The sequence below is a fragment of the Gossypium arboreum genome, chromosome 11 (genome assembly GCF_025698485.1).
Source record: "Gossypium arboreum isolate Shixiya-1 chromosome 11, ASM2569848v2, whole genome shotgun sequence".
Lineage (NCBI taxonomy): Eukaryota > Viridiplantae > Streptophyta > Magnoliopsida > Malvales > Malvaceae > Gossypium > Gossypium arboreum.
Genome location: NC_069080.1, coordinates 17721794 through 17745284, shown reverse-complemented (window position 1 = coordinate 17745284; position 23491 = coordinate 17721794). Strand labels below are relative to the sequence as shown.

Here is a 23491-nt window from a genome sequence, read left to right as displayed (position 1 = left end):
TATTTAACTTAGACGGTTGCTTCTTTTTCATTTAAGAGTCGATTCATACACTTTGGGGGTTAATTTCTTGTTGGCAAGCGATCTCGCGATTGGTAAGTGAATTAGATCTTATTCGGCTTTTGTAAATTATTTCTAAGTTCTTTCGTTTCTACACTCTTAAAAGTCGATTTTTCTTTATTCTTTCCAATACCATTACTTTTGTTAACCTATGGTTTCTCCATTTATTTCTCTTTCTCTCTCTCATTCAAGAGCGTGATCGCTGGCTAAGTATTAGTTGACGGAAAAAGGGGGTTCTAGCAGAGAGGTTGGGATAGAGGCTCTCAAGTGTAATCGACGGTGTCAGCTATTAGGGACTTTTCGCTTGGATGCGGAAGGGGGACTATGTCAGATTTCGAGTTACATAGGCAGATCGCAGCCGATTATTCTAGTAAAGGTTCAGGCGATTATGAATACTTAGTACTCCAGGTGATAAGGTGTGTACTTCTACCCTATGATAGCTTGATATAAAGCCGAAGGTGTGTACATATACTACACACACGTTAGATCGGTAAATCCCGAAATGTCGAAAAGCCGAAATGCCAAAAAGTCGAAAGTCTGGCCACAATAGTCTTGTGAGTGCGCGAACACTTGTAAGGAGGAAATTGATACGTTGACAGATGCCCCATAAGCGATCTCATGGATCTGGGCCATACTTAGGCCATCTGGGCTGGAATGGGCTAAATGGGCCCGCGGGTTGTGGGCCCAAGATAAGCGAATTTGTTGATTTGGTAATAAGTGATGAACTACTCATGTTGGTTACATGGATTGGAATTGATTCGGGCCGAATGGGTTATATGAACGTGTTTTGGGCCTAATGGGCCATATGAATGAGATTGAGCCTAGTGGGCCATATGCATGTATGTAGACTTGTTTGGGCTTTGTAAGGGGTTTTGGACCTAGTATCTGATAACTGCTTAAACAGACATAAAACTTAATTAATTAATTAATCGTGACTGTGGAAAAGTCGTAGGGTTAAAGTGTGGCAATGGGTATATGCATGTCTAGGATTGGATCTAGGGAGAGATTGGTACTTAAGCAGTCTTAATGGCTTACCTCCTCTTCGCTGGAATCCTACCTGGCGCATAGTATCTGTTCACTTTAGCCAACGGGGACTTGTTAACCGGCCGAGATAGGTAATAAACCCATAATAAAAAGAAATTACCGAAATGTACCTAATGGCAAAAAATGACTAAAATACCCCTATGTATTGAATGTAAGATTTATGGATGTTACATATATACCTGTTGTATTCATATGATATTCTGTTTAGGTTGCATATGGGTTGGGAATTATGGAACGGAGGAAGTATATGAGGATCGCATGGTTGTTTGACGATCGTAGATCCACTGATGGCTATTAAGCCCAATATTTGATTAGCAACTTGCTGTAATGAAGGTAGTACCGCAACCGGGTTACCATTGATGTGTATCGGATGGGTGGGTCTATATTTATGTCCCCACATGATGTGTACCGGGGGACAGAGTTGGTGTGTAGCGGTTGGATTATTAGGGTAGGTTGCACAGCATTGCATGTATGATATTATTGTGATATTATTGCGATGTGGGCTTCAGCCTAACTAAGGCTAATATGGGCTAAGGCCCAAAGGCCACCGTTATTGAATTGGGCTCAGGCCCAACATGACTGATGATTGCTTTATACTCATTGAGGGTTGTACACACTGAGTTTTCGAAACTCACCCCCCTCATTTTAAATTTTTCAGGTGATCCTCAGTAGGCGGTTCGACGGATGGAGGGACTCGGAGGTAGCCAACTAGCAAAAAGTTTAGACTTAGTCTTTTATGTAATTTTTAATAGTTTGATTTTAAATTATCTTTTTTTTTTATTTGGGGTGTAATAAGGCCTTTCCTCTGGTTATTATTTCAAATTATTTTTATTTTTATTTTTATGCTTTATATTTGTTAGAAGTAGAACATGGTTTTTCCTAAACCATAACTGTTTTTTTAATACTACGTTTCCGCAACTTAATTTTTAAATGACAAGTTTTCATAGATCATCTGTTTAAAATAAAGCTTCCGCAACTGAAAAGAGATTTTACAAAGTAATTATTATCATACAAGAAGGAATAGTTTTTTTTTTTTAAATACACCTCGCTTTGAAAGCAACAAATACAGTCTGGGATGTTACTCAAGGTTTTTATTTTGAAGAAGGGTTTTCAATGAAAACAAGGTTTTCGGAAAACACTTCAATATGACACGCCAGGTTCAACCATACGTCTAGGCTGGGTTTGGGGTGTTACAAACCAATTCAACAAATTTCTAATATTCAAAACAACATGTTTTTATATTAGTCCACAACACCAATATCAAGCATGCTCCACTAGTCAGTCTAATGACTTGATTACAAACCAAAATATTAAGTTGTTATTTAACCATAAAAGCTTATACATGCCATTATAATAAAATAGATTTATCATTTTTACCAAAATGAAAGGATTGATAGTGTGATGATAGCTCCGACCCAATTCCAACCTTCATGAGTTTTGAGCACTATAAAACAGGAAAAATAAACCTAATAAGCATTAATGCTTAGTAAGTTCATATAACCAAACTACACTTACCATTCATGTTCATCAAGTAATTCATACATTAAGTAATATGTCCTTTAACTTAATTAATTAGCAATTAAGGCCTATACACAATCATTCAACCAATTAATTAGTTTCCAAAAATACTAAAATGCATAGATGAGCTCATCATGCCATTTCTTTTTATATCACCATGTATGTCATTACTGCTGAATTATTGAATTTCCGATGGACCTTTCCTTTTCCAGTTGTACACTTGAGGTGTACATTTCTTTCCAAGTGGTACACACAAAGTATACATTTCCTTTTCATATGGTATACACAAAATATACCTAACTTTTCCAAGTTGTACCATTTGGGTACACAAATCCTTTTCAAGTATTACTCTTTCGGTTTACATTGTTTTTCATAATGAGATCAAAATATTATCCTTTCGGAACAACCTTTACTGCAACATATGCAGGATCTTATATACACGGTTTACATTCAAACAGATTCATGTAATATTTCATCATTTACATGTAAATCACAAATCAACATTGATTTATTACATGTACATACCAATTACAAATCATGATGCACATAATTCAACAATCAATTCAACACATTTACATGCTTAATTTAGTTATACGAACTTACCTTGACAATTGATCGTATCTACTAATCCGAAACTTTTTCTTTCTCTCGATCTTTTTCTTTGTTCGAAACTTCCGGATCTATATAAATAAATTTAATCATCAATTCTATGATTTTTACATTCAATCAAGCCAATTTCACATTTTAGGCAAAAGTACCATTTTACCCCTAAACTTTTAATTAATTCCAATTTCGTCCCTAGGCTCGGAAATTGAAATTCATGCAATTTACTCCTTATTCCAAGCTTATTCAAAATTCCAACATAACTTTTATAGCACATGTATTTCATAAATTTCAAAAATTTTTCAAGAATTTCACTACTTTGCAATTTAGTCCCTACACATGTTTTCACTAAAAATCACTTTGTAAAAGTGGTTTATCTATCAATAATCTTTCATTTTCTATAAAAAAACTTTCAATTTACAGCATATTCATCCATGGGTAATTTTCTAAACTTTAATTTCTTCTAAATTTAATCCCCCAAATAAATAGATTAATCTTTCCCGATCTCAAAAATATAAAAATCACTAAAAACTGGACATAGAACTTACCAATTCAAGCTTGAGAAATTCCCTTTCTTTCTCCAAGGGTTTCCATGTATTTTATGGAGAAGATGATGATATAAATTAAGTTTTATTCTATTTAATCTTTTATCATATAATTAATTTATTCACTTTCCAATTTTGTCCTTGCATCTTTTCAATTTTCCATGGATGAGTCACTAAAAATATCTACATGTTTTTCATCAATGGCCTAATTGTCATATAAAGATCTCACATTTTGAATTCTCTAGCTATATAATCCCTATAGCTATTAGTATACAACTTTAACATTTTATTCAATTCAGTCCTTTTTGCAATTAGACACATAATTGATAAAATTTTTCTATAAAAATTTTCTTGCAATATTCCTATCATAATACCTATCATTTTATGAAATTTAAATAATTTCATTTTTCGGACTCAGATTTGTGGTTCCGAAACAACTATTCTGATTTTACTGAAATTAGATTGTTGCACATGAGCTAGTTAAATCAAGCTCCCATGACCTCAAATATATAAAAGTTACAAGAAAAGAACTTCAATTTTCTTACCAATCAATGGTCGAATGTTTTAGATTATCTTAGGTTTTCTTCTCCCTTTTTAGGCAAAATGGAGAGTTGATGAAGAAGATGACTTTGTCATCCACAAATTTGATTTATATAGTTGGATTAGTATGTAATTAATTTGATTTAATTAACTTAAACATGCATTTATTAACTTAAGCTAATCACCAAGCTTAGTTAGTGGAAAATGTCATCATCATCCACTAATTCATATTGCAAAATGGTTATTTACCATTTCAGATCTTTGGCTAATTGTTATTTAAGTCCTCAAGCCTTTGGCCAATTAAAAACTTATAGCGATTGAAATTTTACAATTTAGACCATAAGCCTTAATTAACCATTAATTTGATGAAATTTCTTGACCAAACTTTGATGTAACAATATATTAGATGCGCAAATATTAATATTTAATATTTACTACTTGATTTACAGAAATGAAATTCTGAAACTAAATTTTCTGGTACCACTGAAAACTGAACTGTTACACATACCATGCATTTAAAAAAAATGCTATAGCTTATTAATGATATATAGAACATTTATTGATTACTTGCATCATACATCCTTGAACTATATCTATCTTTTAAAGTGGTTCTCAAATTTCAAAGCGATTTAATTGAATTCTTAAAATGTCAATATCGTATCAATCAAGTCCTATCGACCTAATGTTAGTTGAAGTGTTGTATATCAAATTTGATATGATGTAGAGCATATTCAAAATACATAACCAAATTTTAAATGTGTACATCTACTAAAAAAATAATTTGGATTTCACGAGTTAAAAAGAACATACAAAGCCATTAAAATTTATCATGACTATTTTTTCAACATTAAACATGTAACATGTCATATCTAAGTTATTCATATAATAAGTATTTAAAATTCGATCCACATATTTTAAATACTATCTATATTATATCCGAGTTAACTTTTGATGCCCAAACCGATGACTAAATCAAATGAAAGTCTTGATTAATACAATACTAATACTTTAGAAACAAAATTAAAATATTTTAAATTTAAAGATTAATTTAAAATCTAAACTATAATTTGGAGACCTCTACTAAAACAAACTTAACATTTATTATATTCAATTAGAAATCTTATCACATGCTTATGCGTGTGAAACCACAACTTTAGAACACAAATGTGTATTTAAAGATAACATACAATAAACAATGAAACTTATGATTTGAAACAAACAAATAATAACATATGAAATATTTACGTTATTAAAATGAAAAAAATAGATTAAATTATTTATCATGATGTTGTCATCAATCTTGGGTTAACTTGTGACATTAACTCACTGAAATATATTATTAATCGAACAAAATGTGCAAATTAAAATTAAAATGTATACAAATTTCAAAATATAATTGGCATAGGTTCAAATCCCATAATAGAAATATTTTTAGTGGTTTTTTAAAGTGAAAAGACTAAAATACCCTCAAACAATTTTACTTATTTTAATTATAGAAAGGCATTCCCGTAATTTTCTAACCGAGTTAGTGCCTAGTTAAATCATGAGTTGTGACACCAATTCAATCAGGAGTTTAAATAATAGTATATGTATAGTTGATGGGGGTAATAAATTGTGCATATTAAAATAGAAATGTATAAAACATATTATAATGAAGTTTTGGTTAGTGGTAAATTTTAGATTTTACTAATCTAATTGGCGTGAGTTCAAATCTTATATATGCATATTTTTCTTGGTTTTTCTTAAAATGAAAAGACTAAAATACTCTAAATAATAAGACTTATTTTAATTACATGATGACATTTTCATAATTTTTAACCGAGTTGGTATTTGATTAATTCGTGACACTAAATAAGAGATTTTATTAATATTATAGATTCTAAGTTGGGTAAACTATAGTAGAGTTACCCTTTGAAAGAATAATATCTAATTTATTGTAGTGTATATAACCTTTTTCCTGTATACCTTTTACTAATTGAAAACTTCTTCTCCAATACATATAGTTTACATATTTTTATATTTTTAATTATATTAAATTTAGAATAAAAAATTGCTTTTTGAAAATATCTACTAATAAGGATTACAATATATTATATAGTTAAACATTTAATTGAACTTACTACTATCATATTTTCATCATAAAATTAAATTGAAAAAAAAAAGAATAAAGAATAAAGTGACAGACAAACATTCAAATAAAATGAAAATGGAAGCTCAGCTGGCAGCCATAGCCCATATAGGATAGGGGAAACTCTGTTTCTTTTTTTATCCATTAGGGTTAGCCTACAAATGGGAAACTAAACAAGAACATGGGTGGGGCTAAGCTTTTTGCCTTGCCTACTATTTGATTATTATTATTTTTTTACAATAAATAAAAGCTCTTAGGATTAGACTCTTTAACCACCTCATAATTATGCTTAGTTTCAGATTATCACCATCCTTCCACATGCTTCCTAGGTTTGCTTAATTTAATTCCTCTTTTTCTTTTTTGTTAGGGCCACTTCTTTTCTTTCTATCATTACTATTATTAATTTATTATTATTGATTTTGGGTTATGATTCCAATTCCCAAAACAGGTGTTATTCTTATTATATTGAAACTCTTTTAATCAATGTCCTTCCATTCGTTATCTAGTAATTCTTTTATAATACATATTGATGACATGACAACCATCCATTAAAATTAAATTAATTTTACTTACTTAGTTACTTTCCTTTCTGTGCTATTAATATTTAATAATCGTTGCATACCAAATTCAGTGTAACGTAATTTATGTTAAATAAAAGAAAATTAATTATTAAATATATAATATTTTAAATTGTTATAATAAAAATATCAAATCCATTTAAAATTTACGCACGTAATTAAAAGTTATGAATATAGAGGGTCTGCAATATTTCTTGCCATACTATAGAGTGGGGAAAATTAATATTAATGATGAGGTTTAAATATTAGTAATTTTATATAACAAAAAATATGAACGTATAATGTTAATTGGATAAAAGTTAAGTGATGTCAATAGAGCGCACTAATTAAAGATAATTAAGAATATATATTTTTAAAATGCTTACATTTTGATATATTATTATCATGAAAGTCAAGAAGAGAGTCAATCCGTAAATAAAATAATAATATAAAATTAAATTAAATTGAGCTAATTTGAGACATTTGGTAGGGGACCGTTGTTGTTTTCCTCGCTTCTTTTTGGAGCCTGGCATGAAAAGTCAAATGAGGAGCGGATTAGCTGTACTTAATTTTCATGCCCTCAGTCAAGATATTTTCTACGCTCATCCGCGTTTCAATAACATAGCTCCACAAATACCGCTCTATTCAGTTAATACATATACAATAAGGAGATGGCATTGCCTTACAATCACTTTATATGAGAACCACGTGGTTACAGATTGTCAGAAGAGCAGAAAAGGAGATTAAAAAAAAAAAAAAAAGGAGAAGGGAAATTCGCTATTCACATAGGCATTTGCTTCTTTTTTTTTTTTTTTTTGCAAAATTTGCATGAACACCCCGATTTCTGTAATGTCATACAACAATCTTTGCAATCAAATTTGAATTCATAACGGGAGTGCTATGAAGAGAAAACATAAAAAAAGAAAAGGAAAACAATGTTTTCAGCACTTACTTATACATTCTTATTCTACTCTACTGATGACTCGGATGCCGAGTCATCGGTTGTTGAATTAGAGATCGTTTCCACTTGGCTTCCGTTTTCACTATCTGATGTTGCAGATGGTTTCTCTTCAACAGGTTGTTTCAAGAACCAGTACATGATACTTGCAGTCAATGTGAGGATCATCTTTTGGTTTACCTACAACGATGTCCCCATCATGTTAAAAAAACAAGAGAGTTCGGGTTTGGCATTACAGGTGATGGTAGTGAGTGGTTCATGTTTCGGGTTTCAACAGCTTGATTATATCATTTTGTTAACTTCCACCGGTTTTTCATGGATCATTCTAGTTGTTATATTAATACGCATGCAATTTCACTTCTCTGGGGGATATATAACAAGGTCTAATTTTTGTGCCATGGAGCGAAAAAAGAGTAAGAAGTTTGCATCAAGAAAAGATACCTCAGTTATGTCTTCAGGAAGCAAAAATATTGAGCATCCAAGCTTCCTCGCAATACTAATTATGTAGGTAGCATTCATCTTTTTCTGCTCATCTGCAATGCTCACACGTTGGAGGAAACATGAGTAAAATTATAAGTTGAGTAAAAGTGTACGTGTAATTTATACAGGATTTACAAACTTCAATTTGGTAAAATAAGGCGTCTAAGGGATAATGAGCCTCTTCACTGTAGCTAGATTCATTGAAACTAATGTTGAAGATATAAAAACAAATTAGCAACAATAAAATCGAGTAAGATTGATTCTGTAAATAAAGTACAGAAGGGTTGAAGGGTGTAAACTTGAATAAACTAGAATAGCCGAAGTTCGAAGAATACCACCGTGTTGAATAATGCACAACTTTTCACATGTCAAAAAGAAGGGAGAAGAGAAGGGGAAAATTTTAAAGAAAACCTAATGAATTTCGTCAAAGAACAATTAGAACATACCTGTTACTCCTTTAGTAACAAGACTCCAATTTACAGATCTAGGCTGAACAGCACTAAGAAGCTCAAGGAAAAATATACCATCTGACAAGCTCTTGTCCTGTAAAGCCGAAATCAATGAGATATAAAATAGATTGCCTTTTACAAGAAATTTGGTATATCCTAGAACCATTTCACTGAGTCCAGGTTAAGTCATTCGCGCCCCACTCGATTGTAAGCAATTCTACTATGCCTAGAAAGGCGCCCTTCCACTCAAGTCATTTTGAATTAAAGGACAAGAATGACCGTGAGGAAATCCAAAAAGAGTTGTTTAAATTAATACATGCTGATTTGTAAACAGTTTACAATGTCATGTGCAGCAAGGGCTCAAAAAAGAAGCATCAAAAGCGTCGTGTTAATTTCACTAGGCATGAATAGAACTGAGAGGCTCACATATAACCAAAGAAACTAGCACTTAAAGTCATCTATAGAGAGAATACCTTGAAACTGTCCATGCGACTTTGGCTTCCTGAATCGCTTACTTTGGTATTAGCCCACCTGAGGATATCAACATCAGTAATTTCTTTTCCATGAGAATGGAATCTTAGGTTCTTCAGAAGTTGAAGAATGTTGTATCTCATCAATTGCCACAAATAAGCTGAACACAAAAACCAACATTCAATCCGTCAAGACAGGACTAAACTAGTTCCAATTTGAGTTCAAGAATGCTAAATTGGTAATTGAATTGCTTTCAAAACAGCAAATATTAGTTCTCATGGTAGATCACATACCCAATATTAGTTTTTTATTTCCTTGCACAATGTCATTTCCAGCAATATTAACCAGGGAAAATTTTAATTGTTTCCCTATTTTAACCACCTGGTTACAGTTTTCTACTTTCTTAAATGGCAACTTAATAGGAGGCCTGTTAGCAATCTTCCAATTAACAATCCCAGGCGACACCTTGTCAAGGGTCTCCAAAAGTATCCACCTGCAGAGGAACAAATTAACCACTTCATTTTGAGAATCAAGAATAAAATGAAAGTTCAAAAAGGGGCAAGATTTACTAATTTCGCATATAGGATACAAACATATTTGTAACTATTATAAGATTTTAAATAGAATGCTTATAGATAGTTCAATCACGCTGAGCTATATCTCACATAGTTTATTAAAATGCTGGAATTTGAAACAGAAACAGAAATAACAGTCCAAATTTCCCTATTGAGTTAAAAGCTAAAGGATAAGAAATGCAGATCGCAAAAGCACCAACACAAAGGAGCCTTTCTCTTATCAACAGCTCAGGATAAGACACCATGATGGAATTTAATATGATTTATGCACTTATGATCATGGGAACAATACTTACCCATTTCTAAGATCTTCAAAGACATTGTCAATGTAGGTTGAATTTCCGAGACTATTGATCCAGAAGCGAAATACTCTTTCCTCTCTAGAAACTTGGGCATCATCTGGTAGAGTTTCAAGAAAAGATATTTGTTTTGTTTGAGTTGAAAGGCCGTTCCTGCAGTTACAATACACCAGTATTTAGCTTTTATATCTTGAACTCATTACAGTTTACACTAATTGAAGAAAACATCATAAGCCATCAATTTGGATTCCACTACGTATGTTAAATATTGAAATTGTTTTTTGGACAGTTCATATTCCTTTTATACTAATTGAAGAAACGTCATAAGCCATCAATTTGTATTCTTTTGCATATTTGAAATATTCAAATGATTTTTTGATAGTTCAATTCCTATCAATTGATGCCCCATAACACAGTTGACATTCTACAGAATTATATAGAGGAAAAGTTGAATATATAGACACAGAGAAAAAAACTAGCTTTCTAAGCTTTAGAAAATGAAAGACTTGTTAAGTGTCAAATCAAACCTCATCTTTAATTGTTGTAGATGTGTATGGAAATACCTTATAACACACCATAATTGTTGCATAAAAGTCTTGATGTGTTTGAAATTTTATAGTACGAACTATTGAAATGCACCAAATCACAGAACTTGTATTAGAAAATGTCTTGTAAGAAAGCTTTAATATGCTGTCAGATTGAACAGACAATATATGTAAAGGATGATAAATTAACACAGAATGGTAAATATTAAAAGCACAAAAAAGAATCACTTTATATTTAAACTAAAAGTCGTTGCTAGAAAAAACATCCGTAAATTTGAAGGACATTAGGTCCAGGGTTCAAATATGATCAACACAATCCCCATCTTATAAAAAAAAAAAAAAACATTGCTAGAAAATGGGTATCAAGTCTCACCTGTGCTGGAAAATATGGGCGACGAAAGCAAGATTAAGATTCGGGGAACCATCCACAATATCCTTTGCAGTTAAGTATCTTTTACATCCCATCCTATCTGCATGTTCAAGAACCAACTTTGCTCTCTGAAATGGGTCTTTGACAGTCAATGTAGAAGGATTACTATGCTCAGGTGCAAGCACATTTAATAGATGCGCATAAGCCTCTGCATCCTGCAGGTTATATATATAAATCACAGGCGGATAGAAAAATAAATCTATAGCTTATTGTAAGTTGCAGCTTAACCCAAGTCACTGCTTTCATTTACCGTTAATATAGACAAATTGAGGAAGCAAAAGCACTGTATACTGTTATATCTCATTTTAAGAATTTAGTTTCACATTAAATTTTTTATGTTGGTTTTAAGAAGTTTGAATTTATATTAGATGCTAACAAATGAAGAACATAGGAAAAACAGATGGGAATAAAAGTTAAACAAACATCTAGTTACAGTATTTATGCCAGATTTAGGAGTAGGACATTGTAAGATATGAGGATAACAAGCATAAGAGAAGATATTTGATGGAAAATTTAAAAAGCTCAAAAACGAATTTCTTGTTTACCTTTACATCAGTGGAGAAATTTGAGACTATTTTCTTGTATGGGGATTTCTTCAGTTGAAAATTCATCCACCTCAATAAGATCTTCTCTGGTGGTAAACTCATCAATTCTTCCACATCCTGTTGATTTAAGAACAGGCAAATATGTTCAGAAGACTACAGAAACCTAGAAAAGGCATCAGAGGTCTGTCTAGTTTGTTAAAACCTAGAAGGGGAGTGTAAATGAAATACAAATTTCTAAAACAGTGGGCATATTAATTTAACCGTAATTCATCACACAACAAAATCAGACAGTTCATTTTCCTACAAATTGTACTTTTTCTTAAAATGTTATACAAACCAACCTTACTGTCATCAACAAGCTCCACCAACTGGGGTGTTTTCTTCAAGTTGAGGTCGGCCAATAGTTGAATCTGAAATAGCATAACCATTAGCAAGATTGACCAATGTTTTTAGAAGAAGCAAGGTTGCAAAAAACTTAATTACTTTTGATAGCCAATTATTTGATAGATCAAGTTACCTTGATAATTTGAGAAATCAACCCAAGCACAAGATGTCTCTGTAACAGGAACCAGAGAGATGATATTATTATCAACAATCACTAGAAAAATCTAAATTTTAAATAATAACAGTCATAAGTGATGCTTTTTAGGTTTTACCCATAATTCAGCCTGATGGAGCATAAATAGGTTTTAATATCACCACATTAAAATTATTACAATAGACAACCAAAAATGAAGGGCTACAAGAAAATAGAAGGTGACCATTGAAGAATGAGCTTATAACCAGGGTATTAGATGAATGCTCTACCTAGTCCAAGCCACATATGAGAAACAATGAGCTTTCTAACTCCCATTATCATGTGGAAAAGCAGTTTAGAAACACAAGAGTAGCTTTTAAGACAGCCACATTGGCTCAAGCATACAACAACTAGAATGAAGCATGCTTTAAAATAGACTGCTGATACCAAAAGTCTTTCTTAAACTCAAGTGGAAATCCAACCATCAAATACACTATATTTCAATAATGGAACAATTAACAGTATAATATGTTCATACTCTTCCTTCAATGAAATCTTGCGTCCCTATATTGACTACAGTGCAGCCAATAGCCTTGGCAGAGTTGAGACATAGCGTGTGGTTTTCATTTCTTTCCCACGGATTGAGCAATCTCTTGGTATTAATAGCCCTTTCATCAATTGTGCCCGGAACTGCTACATTTATAAGCTTGCTGTATTTACATTGTATACAAGCTTCAAAATTTTTGCATCACATAAGCAAAAACTCAACGGCTTTAAAAGTTGAAAGAATCATTTACCAAAGAAGAACCCCATCTTTAACAATCTCAAAGAGATCATTGGAGGAAGCATTAATAGGTAAGTATTTGTTTAAGAACCCATCTTGAGCAAGATAATTATTGATATGGGCAACGTACGATGCCTTTTCGGATTCACTAATGGTGTGAAGCAGAGTAGTTGTAGCTGCCTTTAGGAATGCTGAAGAGTTCTTTGCTGGACTTCCTGTTCTTGCGCTCGCATGTGCATGAAGTTTCAAGTAAACCTATCCAATCAAAATCAAAATCCAAATAGTTCAAAATAAAATATTTATATATCTAACTTAACTCTCATTTGCTTTTCTCTCCCAAGTCTTAGTCAATCCTCAAAGCATCTTAAAAGTTCCTTTTTTTCTGTTTGGATCACCAAAAAATGCGATATATGTTAAGAAAGATATACATTAAAAGAAAGGATTGGTTTAATGCTATTTTCCTGGCCAATAAAATAAAACGGGAAAAGAGAAAATAACTTTTTCTGAAAAAGTTAATTTGAAATATTGCTACGATCAAAAAACAGAGCAACACTCAAAATTCAAAATTTTCATAAGCCAAAACTTTCAGGAGAAAAGAAAAAGAATCAAACAAACTTTAACAAGTAAAAAGATCTTAAACTCGAGGTAAAGAAACATCAAGTGACCTTCAAAAAGAACTCGAAATCGACTTCATCGTTCAAGTTAGGATACAAATCAGCAATGAAATCAGCTCGTTCTTGTTCGCTCAGATTCTCTCCCACAACTTTCAATCTCGACATTCTGGATGCTAAGTCTCCCACCGTTAGCTTCCCGCTCTCTCTTCTCATACTTGTAAACTGCAAAACAAAGAAAAAAAAAACATAAAAACAAAAAGAAAAAGAAAAAAAAACAATCAGTTACGAGAAAAATAGATTCATAACTAAAAAGAAAATGATAAAAAAATCGAATGATTCATTCACTTACGTGAGTTTTCAAGCTGCGAAGCTCGACTTGAGTGAACTGGTTTTGCAGCCATGGATCTGAGACCAAAATGCCAACATAACCAGCCATATCCAACAAATATTAATTGATATGTTAAAAACTTAGGAGTAGTTGTATTTGTGTTGTATATATTAGAGGATTTGCTTCCCTTTTGAGCTAAGAGATATAAAATCTATGAAGAATGGAAGGGGAAGTGAACTGTGGGAATGGGACGGGTTGCAGCTGTCAGAGTTCAAAGTTGTTCACTTGAAAATTCAAATTTTATGACCATTTTGTCCTCTCCTTTATTTATTTATTTTAAAAAATGAGTGGTGGGAGTGGGCCTTAGCCCTATGGGCCCTTTTTGCTTCAACTTAGGAATATTACTTTTCAGAATTCAAATTTATTGCCTCATTTCTGTTTTAAAAACTGATATAAAAAATTAAACTCTTATATTATAGTTATTTCATATTTATATATTAATAGTTAGGAAAACTATTTTATATTTACGTGGATATTAATATTTCTATAATATCTACTTAAAACTACTAACTACTAAGTAGCTAAATAAGCTCACTGATTAATTTATTATAATATCATTGGTGCATGAAATTATAAAAGCCTATAAACTCTAACACCAATTTAAAATTCTAGTGATATTTATAGTTTATTAGTTTTTATAAGAGCATAGCGTCACGATTTTCAAATTTATTTCTTCATTTTAAACTATGATTTTGTTTTTAATTTTTAGTAAACTATGTTAAATAAATTTACATTTTTTGGGCAAGTAGGGAATTTTTCGTGGACGAAATTTTTCAAGATAATTTCTTTTTTCTGATTTATAAAGACAAAAAGATTATCGTTCAGAGTGGGAAAAGAAGAATAAAAAGAACTCAGAAGAAAATAATGTAGACTGACAGAAGAAGATTGAGGAAATTACATGCACATGGATGTTACATGGAAACCACGAGAAATGTTGGGGCTGCTCCCTTCGCTTTTCTTAATCACGAAAAGTTTAGATAATGAAGGTTATTCGGTCTAAGGTTTAGGTATGGAAAATAATAACTTCAGTCATTCATATTTTTAATCAAGTTTAGAATTTAGTTTTAAGAGTTTTAAAAATCAATCTTTTAAATTTGATATATCTAAAATAATAAAATATTATTATTATTTAATGACTCACTATTATCAAGCTACAAATCGTAAACAAAATCTAACCCATATAGAAGTGCTATCGATTTTATAGATGATTGAAAATATTATATATAAATCAGGCTCAAATTTTATGATTCCGAAGATGCTAAAGAGTACTTTGACCAGTTGAACCTTTCATTTTGGTATTTACATGTCTATGCTTTTGTAATAATAAAGGTATCCCTTAATCTTTTTAAAGTTTTTAATTGTTCTTTTTAATAATGTCATATGCAATATTCAAGTTTAAATTCAAAACATTGGTGTTTCTATAACTATTTTAGCAATGAATGTACTTAAGAGGTCCTTTTATTATAGGGACTTAATCAAATTAGTTCATTTACTAATTAATGGATTAATTTAGGCTCAGTACTATTAAAAAATAAATAAAATTAAGTTGAAATAGAGTTAACATTTAGTGTTTAAAAATATAATTTATTGTTTAATATAATTAATAATTAATATTTTTAAAATTTTATAGTTCTCTAAATAAAATATTTTATTTAAAATTTATTTTATACTTTTTAATAATATAAAATTAAATTGATCTATTTAATAACTAATTTAATCTGATTCTTAAAATACAACAACCCTAATTTAACCTTCATTTTGGAGGACAAAATGAGCCTCGTCATGTGATTGTGGGACCATTGAACAAAGGTTTCAATAATCGTACCCTGTGTAATAATAATCCTGCGTTAACTTTTAAATTTATTTATTATTATATATTTAACATGTTATGGGAATTCAATTTCTTATATGAAATAATAAAGAAGTTATTATTTTCTTCTTCCTTTCTGGTTCCATAAAAGTGTCATATAAATGAAATGATTATGAATCTCATATTAATATCTACAAAAGCTTATGAGCTAAAAGGTTAGAGGCTGAATCTCATTTTCAAACAAAAGAATCAACTAGAAAAATGAAATTTCCACTCCAAGGGAGAAAAACAGACCAAAAGAAACAATGTGAAAAATATTTGGGTATATTTGTTTACATATAAATGATTTTATGGAAAATATTTTTTATATTTTTCTGTGTTTGTTTCATAGAAAATAGTTTGGTCAACGGAAAATGATTTACAGGTTAAGGTAAAATAAACCTTTTTTTCTTGTAAAATGATTTAGCCTTTTAAAAAGCGTAAGTCATTTTCTGAAAAAGAGTTCATCTATAAGTAATTTTATATTTATATAAAATTAACTTAAATCAAACTTGATATTATTATATTAATAATAATTTTTATTTTTATTTTTAAAATATTTAAAATATTATAATTTTCAATATTATTAAACATACATATTTAATTATTTATATTTAGTCATATAGTAAATTATTAATATAATAAATATAATTTATTATTTTAATAAATTATTTAATATTTTAATTTTATTTTAATAATAAATTTTAAAATAATAATTTTAAATAATATTATTCACATATTATTGAAAATATTCAATATTAATATTTTAATAATAAATATTTATTACAATTATAAATATATTAATAATAAATATTTTGTAGTATAAATGTTAAAATATGTCATAAGTCTATGTACACTTCATATATTTGTAATTTAGTCTTTGTACTTTTATTTTCAAGAATTTAGTCCTTCTACTTTTCAAATTTAAAATCAAGTTCAATTGTTGACATCGTTAATTTTTTTTGTCAATTTTGTTGATGTTACATTTTAAATCAAAATACTCATTTAGTAGTCATATAATTAAAAATGAATCAATTTAACATAATATTCTTAATATATGTAAAAATAATATAAAATATAAAATTATAGATAAAAAAATTCAATTAAACAATGAAAAATAAGAAAATCTCAAATGTATGTTTGTTTAATTGAAAACAACTTTTATGAAATATTTTAAGAAATCTATCAAATAACGAAAATATTTTACATGATTCATGCAAACAATAGAAAATATTAGTTTTTTCAGAAAAGTAAATCATTTTCCAGAAATCATTTTTAAAAGTCATTTTCAGTGAAACAAATGGAACCTTTAGTGTGGTGGTCGTACAATTAATTTATAACATAAGAAACATCATTTGCATGTAAAAAGTCAATACCCAATAGAATTGCCAAAATGAATGAGGAACATTCCATCTCCTTTTATCAAAATTACTAAACTTCTCTCACTTCTTTCCTTTTCAATCACCTTGACTGCCCCTCTAGTGTCGCCCTATATCCATCCATGGTAGTTTATCCAGATTATTAAGTTAGCAATGATTCTTTGTAATTGACAAAAAAAATCGAAGTTTTTACGAGCTTAACAAGTACCAAGAGTTGCATAACTTTAAGTAAAATTGGAAGTTACGATAATCTTAACATTTTATCTCATGCTAGGACCTTTCACGATTTTTATATTGTGTATTTTTATATCCTAGACTTTATGCATGCTCTCTTCACTATTTTTAACTAAATAAAACTATCTTTTTATGAAAAAAAAAAAGTGGTGTGTAACTTTTGACAACTAAATTTGAACAAATGGCTCAGTTTGGGTGATTTCAACTTTCTTTTATATATATATATATAATTGGTTGATCGAAAGAAGGTTGGGGAAGAAGAACAAGAGGGGCAAAGAAACAGGGGGTTGGCACGAGAAGACAGCTGAGGTAGGCCAACGTGGGAGAGACCATTTCTATATGAGAAAAGGCGTGGTGCCCGAATCCTAATATGGTTGGACTTCATTCATATACTATATATTTGCTTCACGAGAAAGGCAAAAAATTAAAGCGACGGGGGTGTTTAGTGGGGAAAAAAGTTTCGTGTATTATTGAAGGAATAAGTAGCCATCCTTGCTGTGTTTGCTTCTACTTCTCACAACATTCAAATCATTACCAAACTTCTTTCCTGATTCTTGTGTTATAGCAATGGTTATGAAGTGGGACCTTTCCACACATGGCAATCCGCCATTGCTAACTGGATTCTCAAATCTTCATCATTGTTAGCTGATTCGGGTATGAAGCCTATTATGAGTTTGGGTTTTGCAAATGTGTTAGATTTGTTTTTTTTTTCTTTTCTTAAACAACTTGAAAGAACTACAATGAAGATCTTACAAAGGGAAGGGAAAAAATGTAACCCGGATTTGCTTTCTGTAACACAAATAATGTGACAAAAAAACATGGAAAATGCTTTTTATGATGTTGGAAATATATGCATATCAATGGGAATTTTCTTGCTTTCATGACAGAAATATTTTTGTTCACAAAGACAACATGAATCTACCCGAACTTTTGGCTGCAAAGGCTACTAATGTTAATGTCATATATATTTCATAGTTGGGAGTAGTTCTATTTAACAAACGACTCTCCCTTGTGTAATGATGCAAATTGGATTAATGATGTAATTCAACTTCTGGTCTCAAGGAACTTGAAAGTGTGGTCCCGGATTTGAAGATAAATAAAATGAAACCGACAGACAAACAAACAGTGATGAATATGACAAGTTAAATCTTAAAGACAGTCAAACAAGCTTAATTGCACATTGTGATTGATGAGATAAAGCAAAGACTAAAATCATTTAGAAGAGTAATGATAATGTACTTTTTTTTATTTAAGTGACTGATATTTTTGCATGTACATTTTGAGAATGATTCATAAAAAGTTATGTACAATAAATTATTAGTTTAGGTGATAACAGTCACGTCTCTATAAAAGATTACAGATAGAATAAAAGTTTGAATCTAAAAAAATGTATGTGCTGCTTACCGTAAAAGCTTAAACTATCTCTACTCGACATGGATTAATTTGAAGTGGAATTTACTAGTGAATATTTTGGATTTACCCTAAAAAAATCAAAGTCGGCGAATGCTCTTCAGTTAAACAAACAGTCAACGGGATGCGAGGGGAGAAAGGTAAAACTTTAAAAGTGGCTTTCTACCTGCAGTAATAGCCTGGCCCTAGTTGTTATTTGATGAAAGAAGGGAGTGAAATTTCGCCAAAATCGATAAAGAAAATAGAACATATATATATGAATCTAAAACTGAACCTTCATGCAATTCCACTGGATCTAATGTCTACCAGCAATAACATGGTTTCCGAATCTTGAACAATCAAACAAGCAACGAAAGTTGGCATTTCAAGACAATAAAACGCCGTCTGTGGGAATCGAACCCACGACCACATGGTTAAAAGCCATGCGCTCTACCGGCTGAGCTAAGACGGCTAATGAGGGTAAAATGCTCATATTGATACTTATTATAAGCAAAAAAAAAAAAAAAAATAAGACACCTCTCATTTTCCAATCCTGAGATAACTTAATAGTGAACTTTTTTGTCTTTGGGTGCATTCTACAAATGGAGACTGGAGACGCCTAACTAGCTGGGGCTGGGGCTCTGACCACAATCATAGTGGTGAAGCAATTAAGCCCAAAATTCAGGAGCCCAAAAAGATGGTTTTATGTATCATGGTTCAGTGTAGTCCACTGACCGAAAAAGCGGAATCATTTTTGCTATTGGGTAAAGTTAAATTACTGTGGAAAGTAAAAAGTGTTTTCACCCCCCAATAACAGCACGACAGAGCCAGACAGAAGCGTGAAAAAGAAATTTTTAGTTGAACTTTAACACACATATCCTAATTCCTAACCCAAAGAAAAAGGCATATGGGTGGCTTAAAAAAGAAGGGCAGACGGTGACAGCTTAAAACCTCCCCAGCGGCCACCTCTCCTCTCCCTCGTCCCTACTCCCTTAAAACGGACTTCAAAATCCGCTGAACCAGGATGATGCGACACCACAATTATTATTCCTATTCGGATATTTTAGCCATCACTGTTATATGCTGGATAAAACCAAAATTAACATTGCCATTAATTACACAAAATTACTTGGCGATTTTCTACTTCACCTTATAATTAGAACCAACACTCTCCCACGATGAATTCAAATAATAATAAACAATTCTAATCAATATTCTTAGACCCGGCCCTAGAGTTTTCTGAAGGTGCGACCATTCAAGACCTAAAATTAAAAGGGATCTAAGATATAATTTTTTAAATTTTAAGGGACTTAAAAAAAAATTTTAACTTTTAAAGAACATAAAATCTCATTTTATTATTTTATTTACGAAACAAAAATATAAAAAACTACCGGACTATTTAAAAAAAAAAAAACCAATTACCACATATGGCCAAATTTATTCCACATGCCTAAACTAAACCATTGTGGATTTATAATCAGGATATCTAGGCCGTCCATCTAAACCTTTATTTCAAATTTTATCCAGCCGCAACTTTTTTATTATTATTAGTTTGGCCTGTTTTGAATATTTTCCCAAGTGTCGTATTCAAATAAAATCATTTAAAATTTATTATTATTTTTATCAATAAGAAGATACATACATTTACTTCAAATATGTGTCGATATTCAAACTTTAATTTTAATTTACTTGATTTACAAAATGACCTTTAAAAATCAATATTCATTAATTGTTTGTAGTGATATAAGATTTCCTTTGAAGTAAAATTGCAAAATTGAATGGGCTTTTCTAAATTATGGATTGCATGCCCATTTCGCACTTTAAAGCTTATAATAAGCTTCAAGTCCAACGGAAGTACTGTAGGAAGCGGAACCGGAGTGTAAAACTCTACTCTCACTTAGCTTGAGTATATTACACGCCAAGGGCCTTTTTGGACTTGAAAAATATAAAACAAAGACAACAGGACAAAACCGGAATCCCAAATTTATTAAAATCCCGATCTTATCCTCAAACGTTTCCTGATCCCCGCTTCTATAAGTACACCCAACTCTTGCATCCTCTCACCTTCTTCATTGCTCTCTCTCTCTTTTTGTTTTCATTTTCCTTTTGTCCTTTTTCTCTTTCCTAGGTTTTAGGTTTTCTCAGCCAAAGGCTTTCGTTTAGCTTCATCAATGGCACAGGAGGAGGTTCAGAACGGAGGAACGGAGAAGGTAGCGGAGGTGAGCTTCACGGCGCTGAAACCGCAGCTCATGGTGGAAGCACCCAAGGCAGCTGATGCGGTGCAGTTCTACAAGTCCGCGTTTGGCGCTGTTGAGGCTGGGCGTACCGTGTACCCTAAGCGCAAGGCTGAGCAGGAGCAGCCTCATGTCCTCTCCGCTCAACTTGAGCTAGCTGGCTCTACCATTCTCGTTTCTGACATCGCTGATAACTCTACTCCGTACGTTCCTTCATCTTCTCTCTGTTTTGTAGTTTTCGTTGTTATGGCTGTTGCACACTCTCTTTTACCTTTGATGTTTTGTTTTAATAGCCTATCAAGATGGATTTGATGCTTCAAAATCTCTTTTCAGCTGTTTCCTCCCTTGTTTGTTACTGTTCACGTCCGTCATTGTTGAACAATAAGCTCTTGTTTGGATAGCCTGTTTAGATCTTGTACCTCTTTGGTAGGAGCCTTTTTTCCTTCTCATTTTTTGGTTTATTGTTTGGTATTTGACTCCTGCTTTTATGGTTTCGTCATTTAGACCTCCTTTTTCTTAGATCTGTTATCGTTACGAGATATTTTCTTTGTTTTCTTTCTTTTGGCACTTCCATCTTATATTTTTTGCTTCCTGTTTGGCTCCAACTGCTTATTTCCTCTTTTTTTTTGGCCAAAACAATTTCCATGGGGATTATGAAAATGTTCAAGCGTTGTTAAAGCCCGTCATCGAATTTCTTTTTATTATACCATTGTTTGAAACTTTTCTTGCCGGTTGGCTCGTTCCTCTGAATGGAGTGTGATAAGCGACTCGTTTGGCTTTTTGCGTGTCGTCAATCAAGCAGGGTGAAAACCGAGGGGACTGGATGTGTGCTCTGCCTGGAGACTGAGGACGTCGAAGCTGCAATTGCCAAGGCTGTTAGCGCTGGAGGCGTTGCGGAGGGTGAGGTAACTGAGGGCGATGGCGCGTGCTGTGGTGGTCGCGTGGGCAAGGTGAAGGATCCATATGGATACGTTTGGCTTATCTGCTCTCCTGCGAAGAAGTGCGGTGACGCGGAGGCTTAGACGCCGTTCGATCTTTGATCTACTTTCTGTTAATCTCTGAGCTTTAATTTGTCAGTAAAAAAAATGGCTTCTAGCCGGTAGGATTAGGTGATCAACAGTGATAGACTCTTTGGTATTGACTCTTTTGATACTGTTCTTCATGAACCTACAGTTGTCAGTTGCAGTTAAATGAATTTTACTAGCTTTTATCTTTCTACTATTTTTATTCGTATTATAATAATATATTAGTAGTGGTGCAAGTACTATAATTATAATATTGAGTAAACTAAAATAGTCGGTTAAATTTTGTTTTATTAACTATATTAATGTGTTATTATTGTTGTTTCAAATTAAAATTATAGTGACCATTTTGTAATAATTTGATAACATATGTGTTTATTTTACAAAAATTAAAAGTATTATGATTAAACTATAATATAAGTGACTATTTTGTAGTAGATTTTATAATATTCAACCTTCTAACGTGGACATATATAGTGCAAGAAGCTTTGAAGGGTAAGGACGTCTTTTCCTCATCATTGATGTGGATTTGCTTTTGCAGTGGTGGTTTTTCGTTGGTGCCCTGCCTCGGTCAACGAGATTGGTACCAGTTAGCCGTTATCTTTCTTTATGCGATATATATTTTTTTAATGAAGGTGTTATTAACTTGTTACCGTAATCTTAATATTAAATGCAAGCGTGGTTTAATATAAATATTTTTTTATGTCGTAGGTGTGTAATAAATGGTTTCGAGACTTGGGAGGGGGAATGAGAAAGTGTGGTTTGGGCTGGCCGGCGGTATGTGTAGGGGAATAAAGTAGAAATTTAACTTTGGCGCATAATTAGGAAAGCTAATAAGGAGGCGCCACGCGTCCACCTAGTATATGTCGTGGCAAATGGATAAGGGGGGTCGTCTATTCTGGTCCCCCCAACGAGGAAGGGGAAGGTGGGGTTCTCGTGATTATTTTATTTTCATTTTTTTTACCGATGAGTGTGTAATGCTGGGAATGGGTGAAGGCGCGTTCGACTTCGACCTCCGATTGTAAAGAAAAGTTCGAAAAATTACGAATCTTTTAGCTTCTTTTTTTTTCCCTTTTGAAAGATCTTTTATCAATTTTTTTTTTCTAATTATTTAGTTGAGGCTAACATCTCAGTACACTACTTCATGAGTTGGATATTAGGCGGGCAATAGAGCTGTCGATTTTGTGGCTATGAATACTGTAAAAAGGAACTCGTCGTACTGACCGGGCCTTTCAGATTCCTGAGGTATAACTGCTGGGATTTTCTCTTATCAAATTTGATAAGTTTAGAAGAAAAAAAAGTTAGATATTTTACTTGTTATAGTTAAAAATTAAAAA

General features: G+C 31.8%; 2 protein-coding genes and 1 non-coding gene across 4 annotated transcripts; 1 reads left to right on the top strand and 2 right to left on the bottom strand.

Annotated features, from left to right (window-relative positions):
• Positions 1–7765: 7765 nt before the first annotated feature.
• Positions 7766–14289, bottom strand: LOC108470684 (fimbrin-2-like). 2 transcript variants are annotated; one of them, XM_017772102.2, is made up of 14 exons: positions 14009–14289; positions 13711–13881; positions 13059–13300; positions 12800–12971; positions 12262–12300; positions 12086–12154; positions 11745–11861; positions 11143–11354; positions 10222–10377; positions 9644–9843; positions 9353–9510; positions 8877–8973; positions 8392–8483; positions 7766–8130 (listed from the first exon to the last, which is right to left on the bottom strand). In XM_017772102.2, exons 1-14 carry the CDS (start codon positions 14093–14095, stop codon positions 7960–7962), a joined length of 1983 nt encoding a protein of 660 aa, XP_017627591.1. In that variant the 5' UTR covers positions 14096–14289; the 3' UTR covers positions 7766–7959. The 2 variants fall into 2 exon arrangements, with proteins under 2 accessions (XP_017627591.1, XP_052878304.1); XM_053022344.1 differs by having other exon boundaries at positions 13176–13300.
• Positions 14290–19297: 5008 nt separating this feature from the next.
• On the bottom strand, positions 19298–19370 carry TRNAK-UUU (transfer RNA lysine (anticodon UUU)). The gene has a single exon. It is a non-coding gene; the product is annotated as a tRNA-Lys (tRNA).
• Positions 19371–20939: 1569 nt separating this feature from the next.
• On the top strand, positions 20940–22353 carry LOC108470540 (uncharacterized protein At5g48480). Its single transcript, XM_017771890.2, has 2 exons — positions 20940–21335; positions 21935–22353. The coding sequence occupies exons 1-2, from the start codon at positions 21070–21072 to the stop codon at positions 22152–22154; spliced, it is 486 nt and encodes a 161-aa protein (XP_017627379.1). The 5' UTR covers positions 20940–21069; the 3' UTR covers positions 22155–22353.
• Positions 22354–23491: the final 1138 nt, after the last annotated feature.

Excerpts from the sequence above, each read along its gene's own strand:
- LOC108470540 (XM_017771890.2), top strand. The coding sequence starts at position 21,070 with ATGGCACAGGAGGAGGTTCAGAACGGAGGAACGGAGAAGGTAGCGGAG. Across the intron at positions 21,336-21,934 it reads ATCGCTGATAACTCTACTCC|GGTGAAAACCGAGGGGACTG; the intron begins GTACGTTCCTTC and ends TCAATCAAGCAG.
- LOC108470684 (XM_017772102.2), bottom strand. The coding sequence starts at position 14,095 with ATGGCTGGTTATGTTGGCATTTTGGTCTCAGATCCATGGCTGCAAAAC. Across the intron at positions 12,155-12,261 it reads TGATTTCTCAAATTATCAAG|ATTCAACTATTGGCCGACCT; the intron begins GTAACTTGATCT and ends ATGCTATTTCAG. Across the intron at positions 10,378-11,142 it reads GCCCATATTTTCCAGCACAG|GAACGGCCTTTCAACTCAAA; the intron begins GTGAGACTTGAT and ends TTGTAACTGCAG.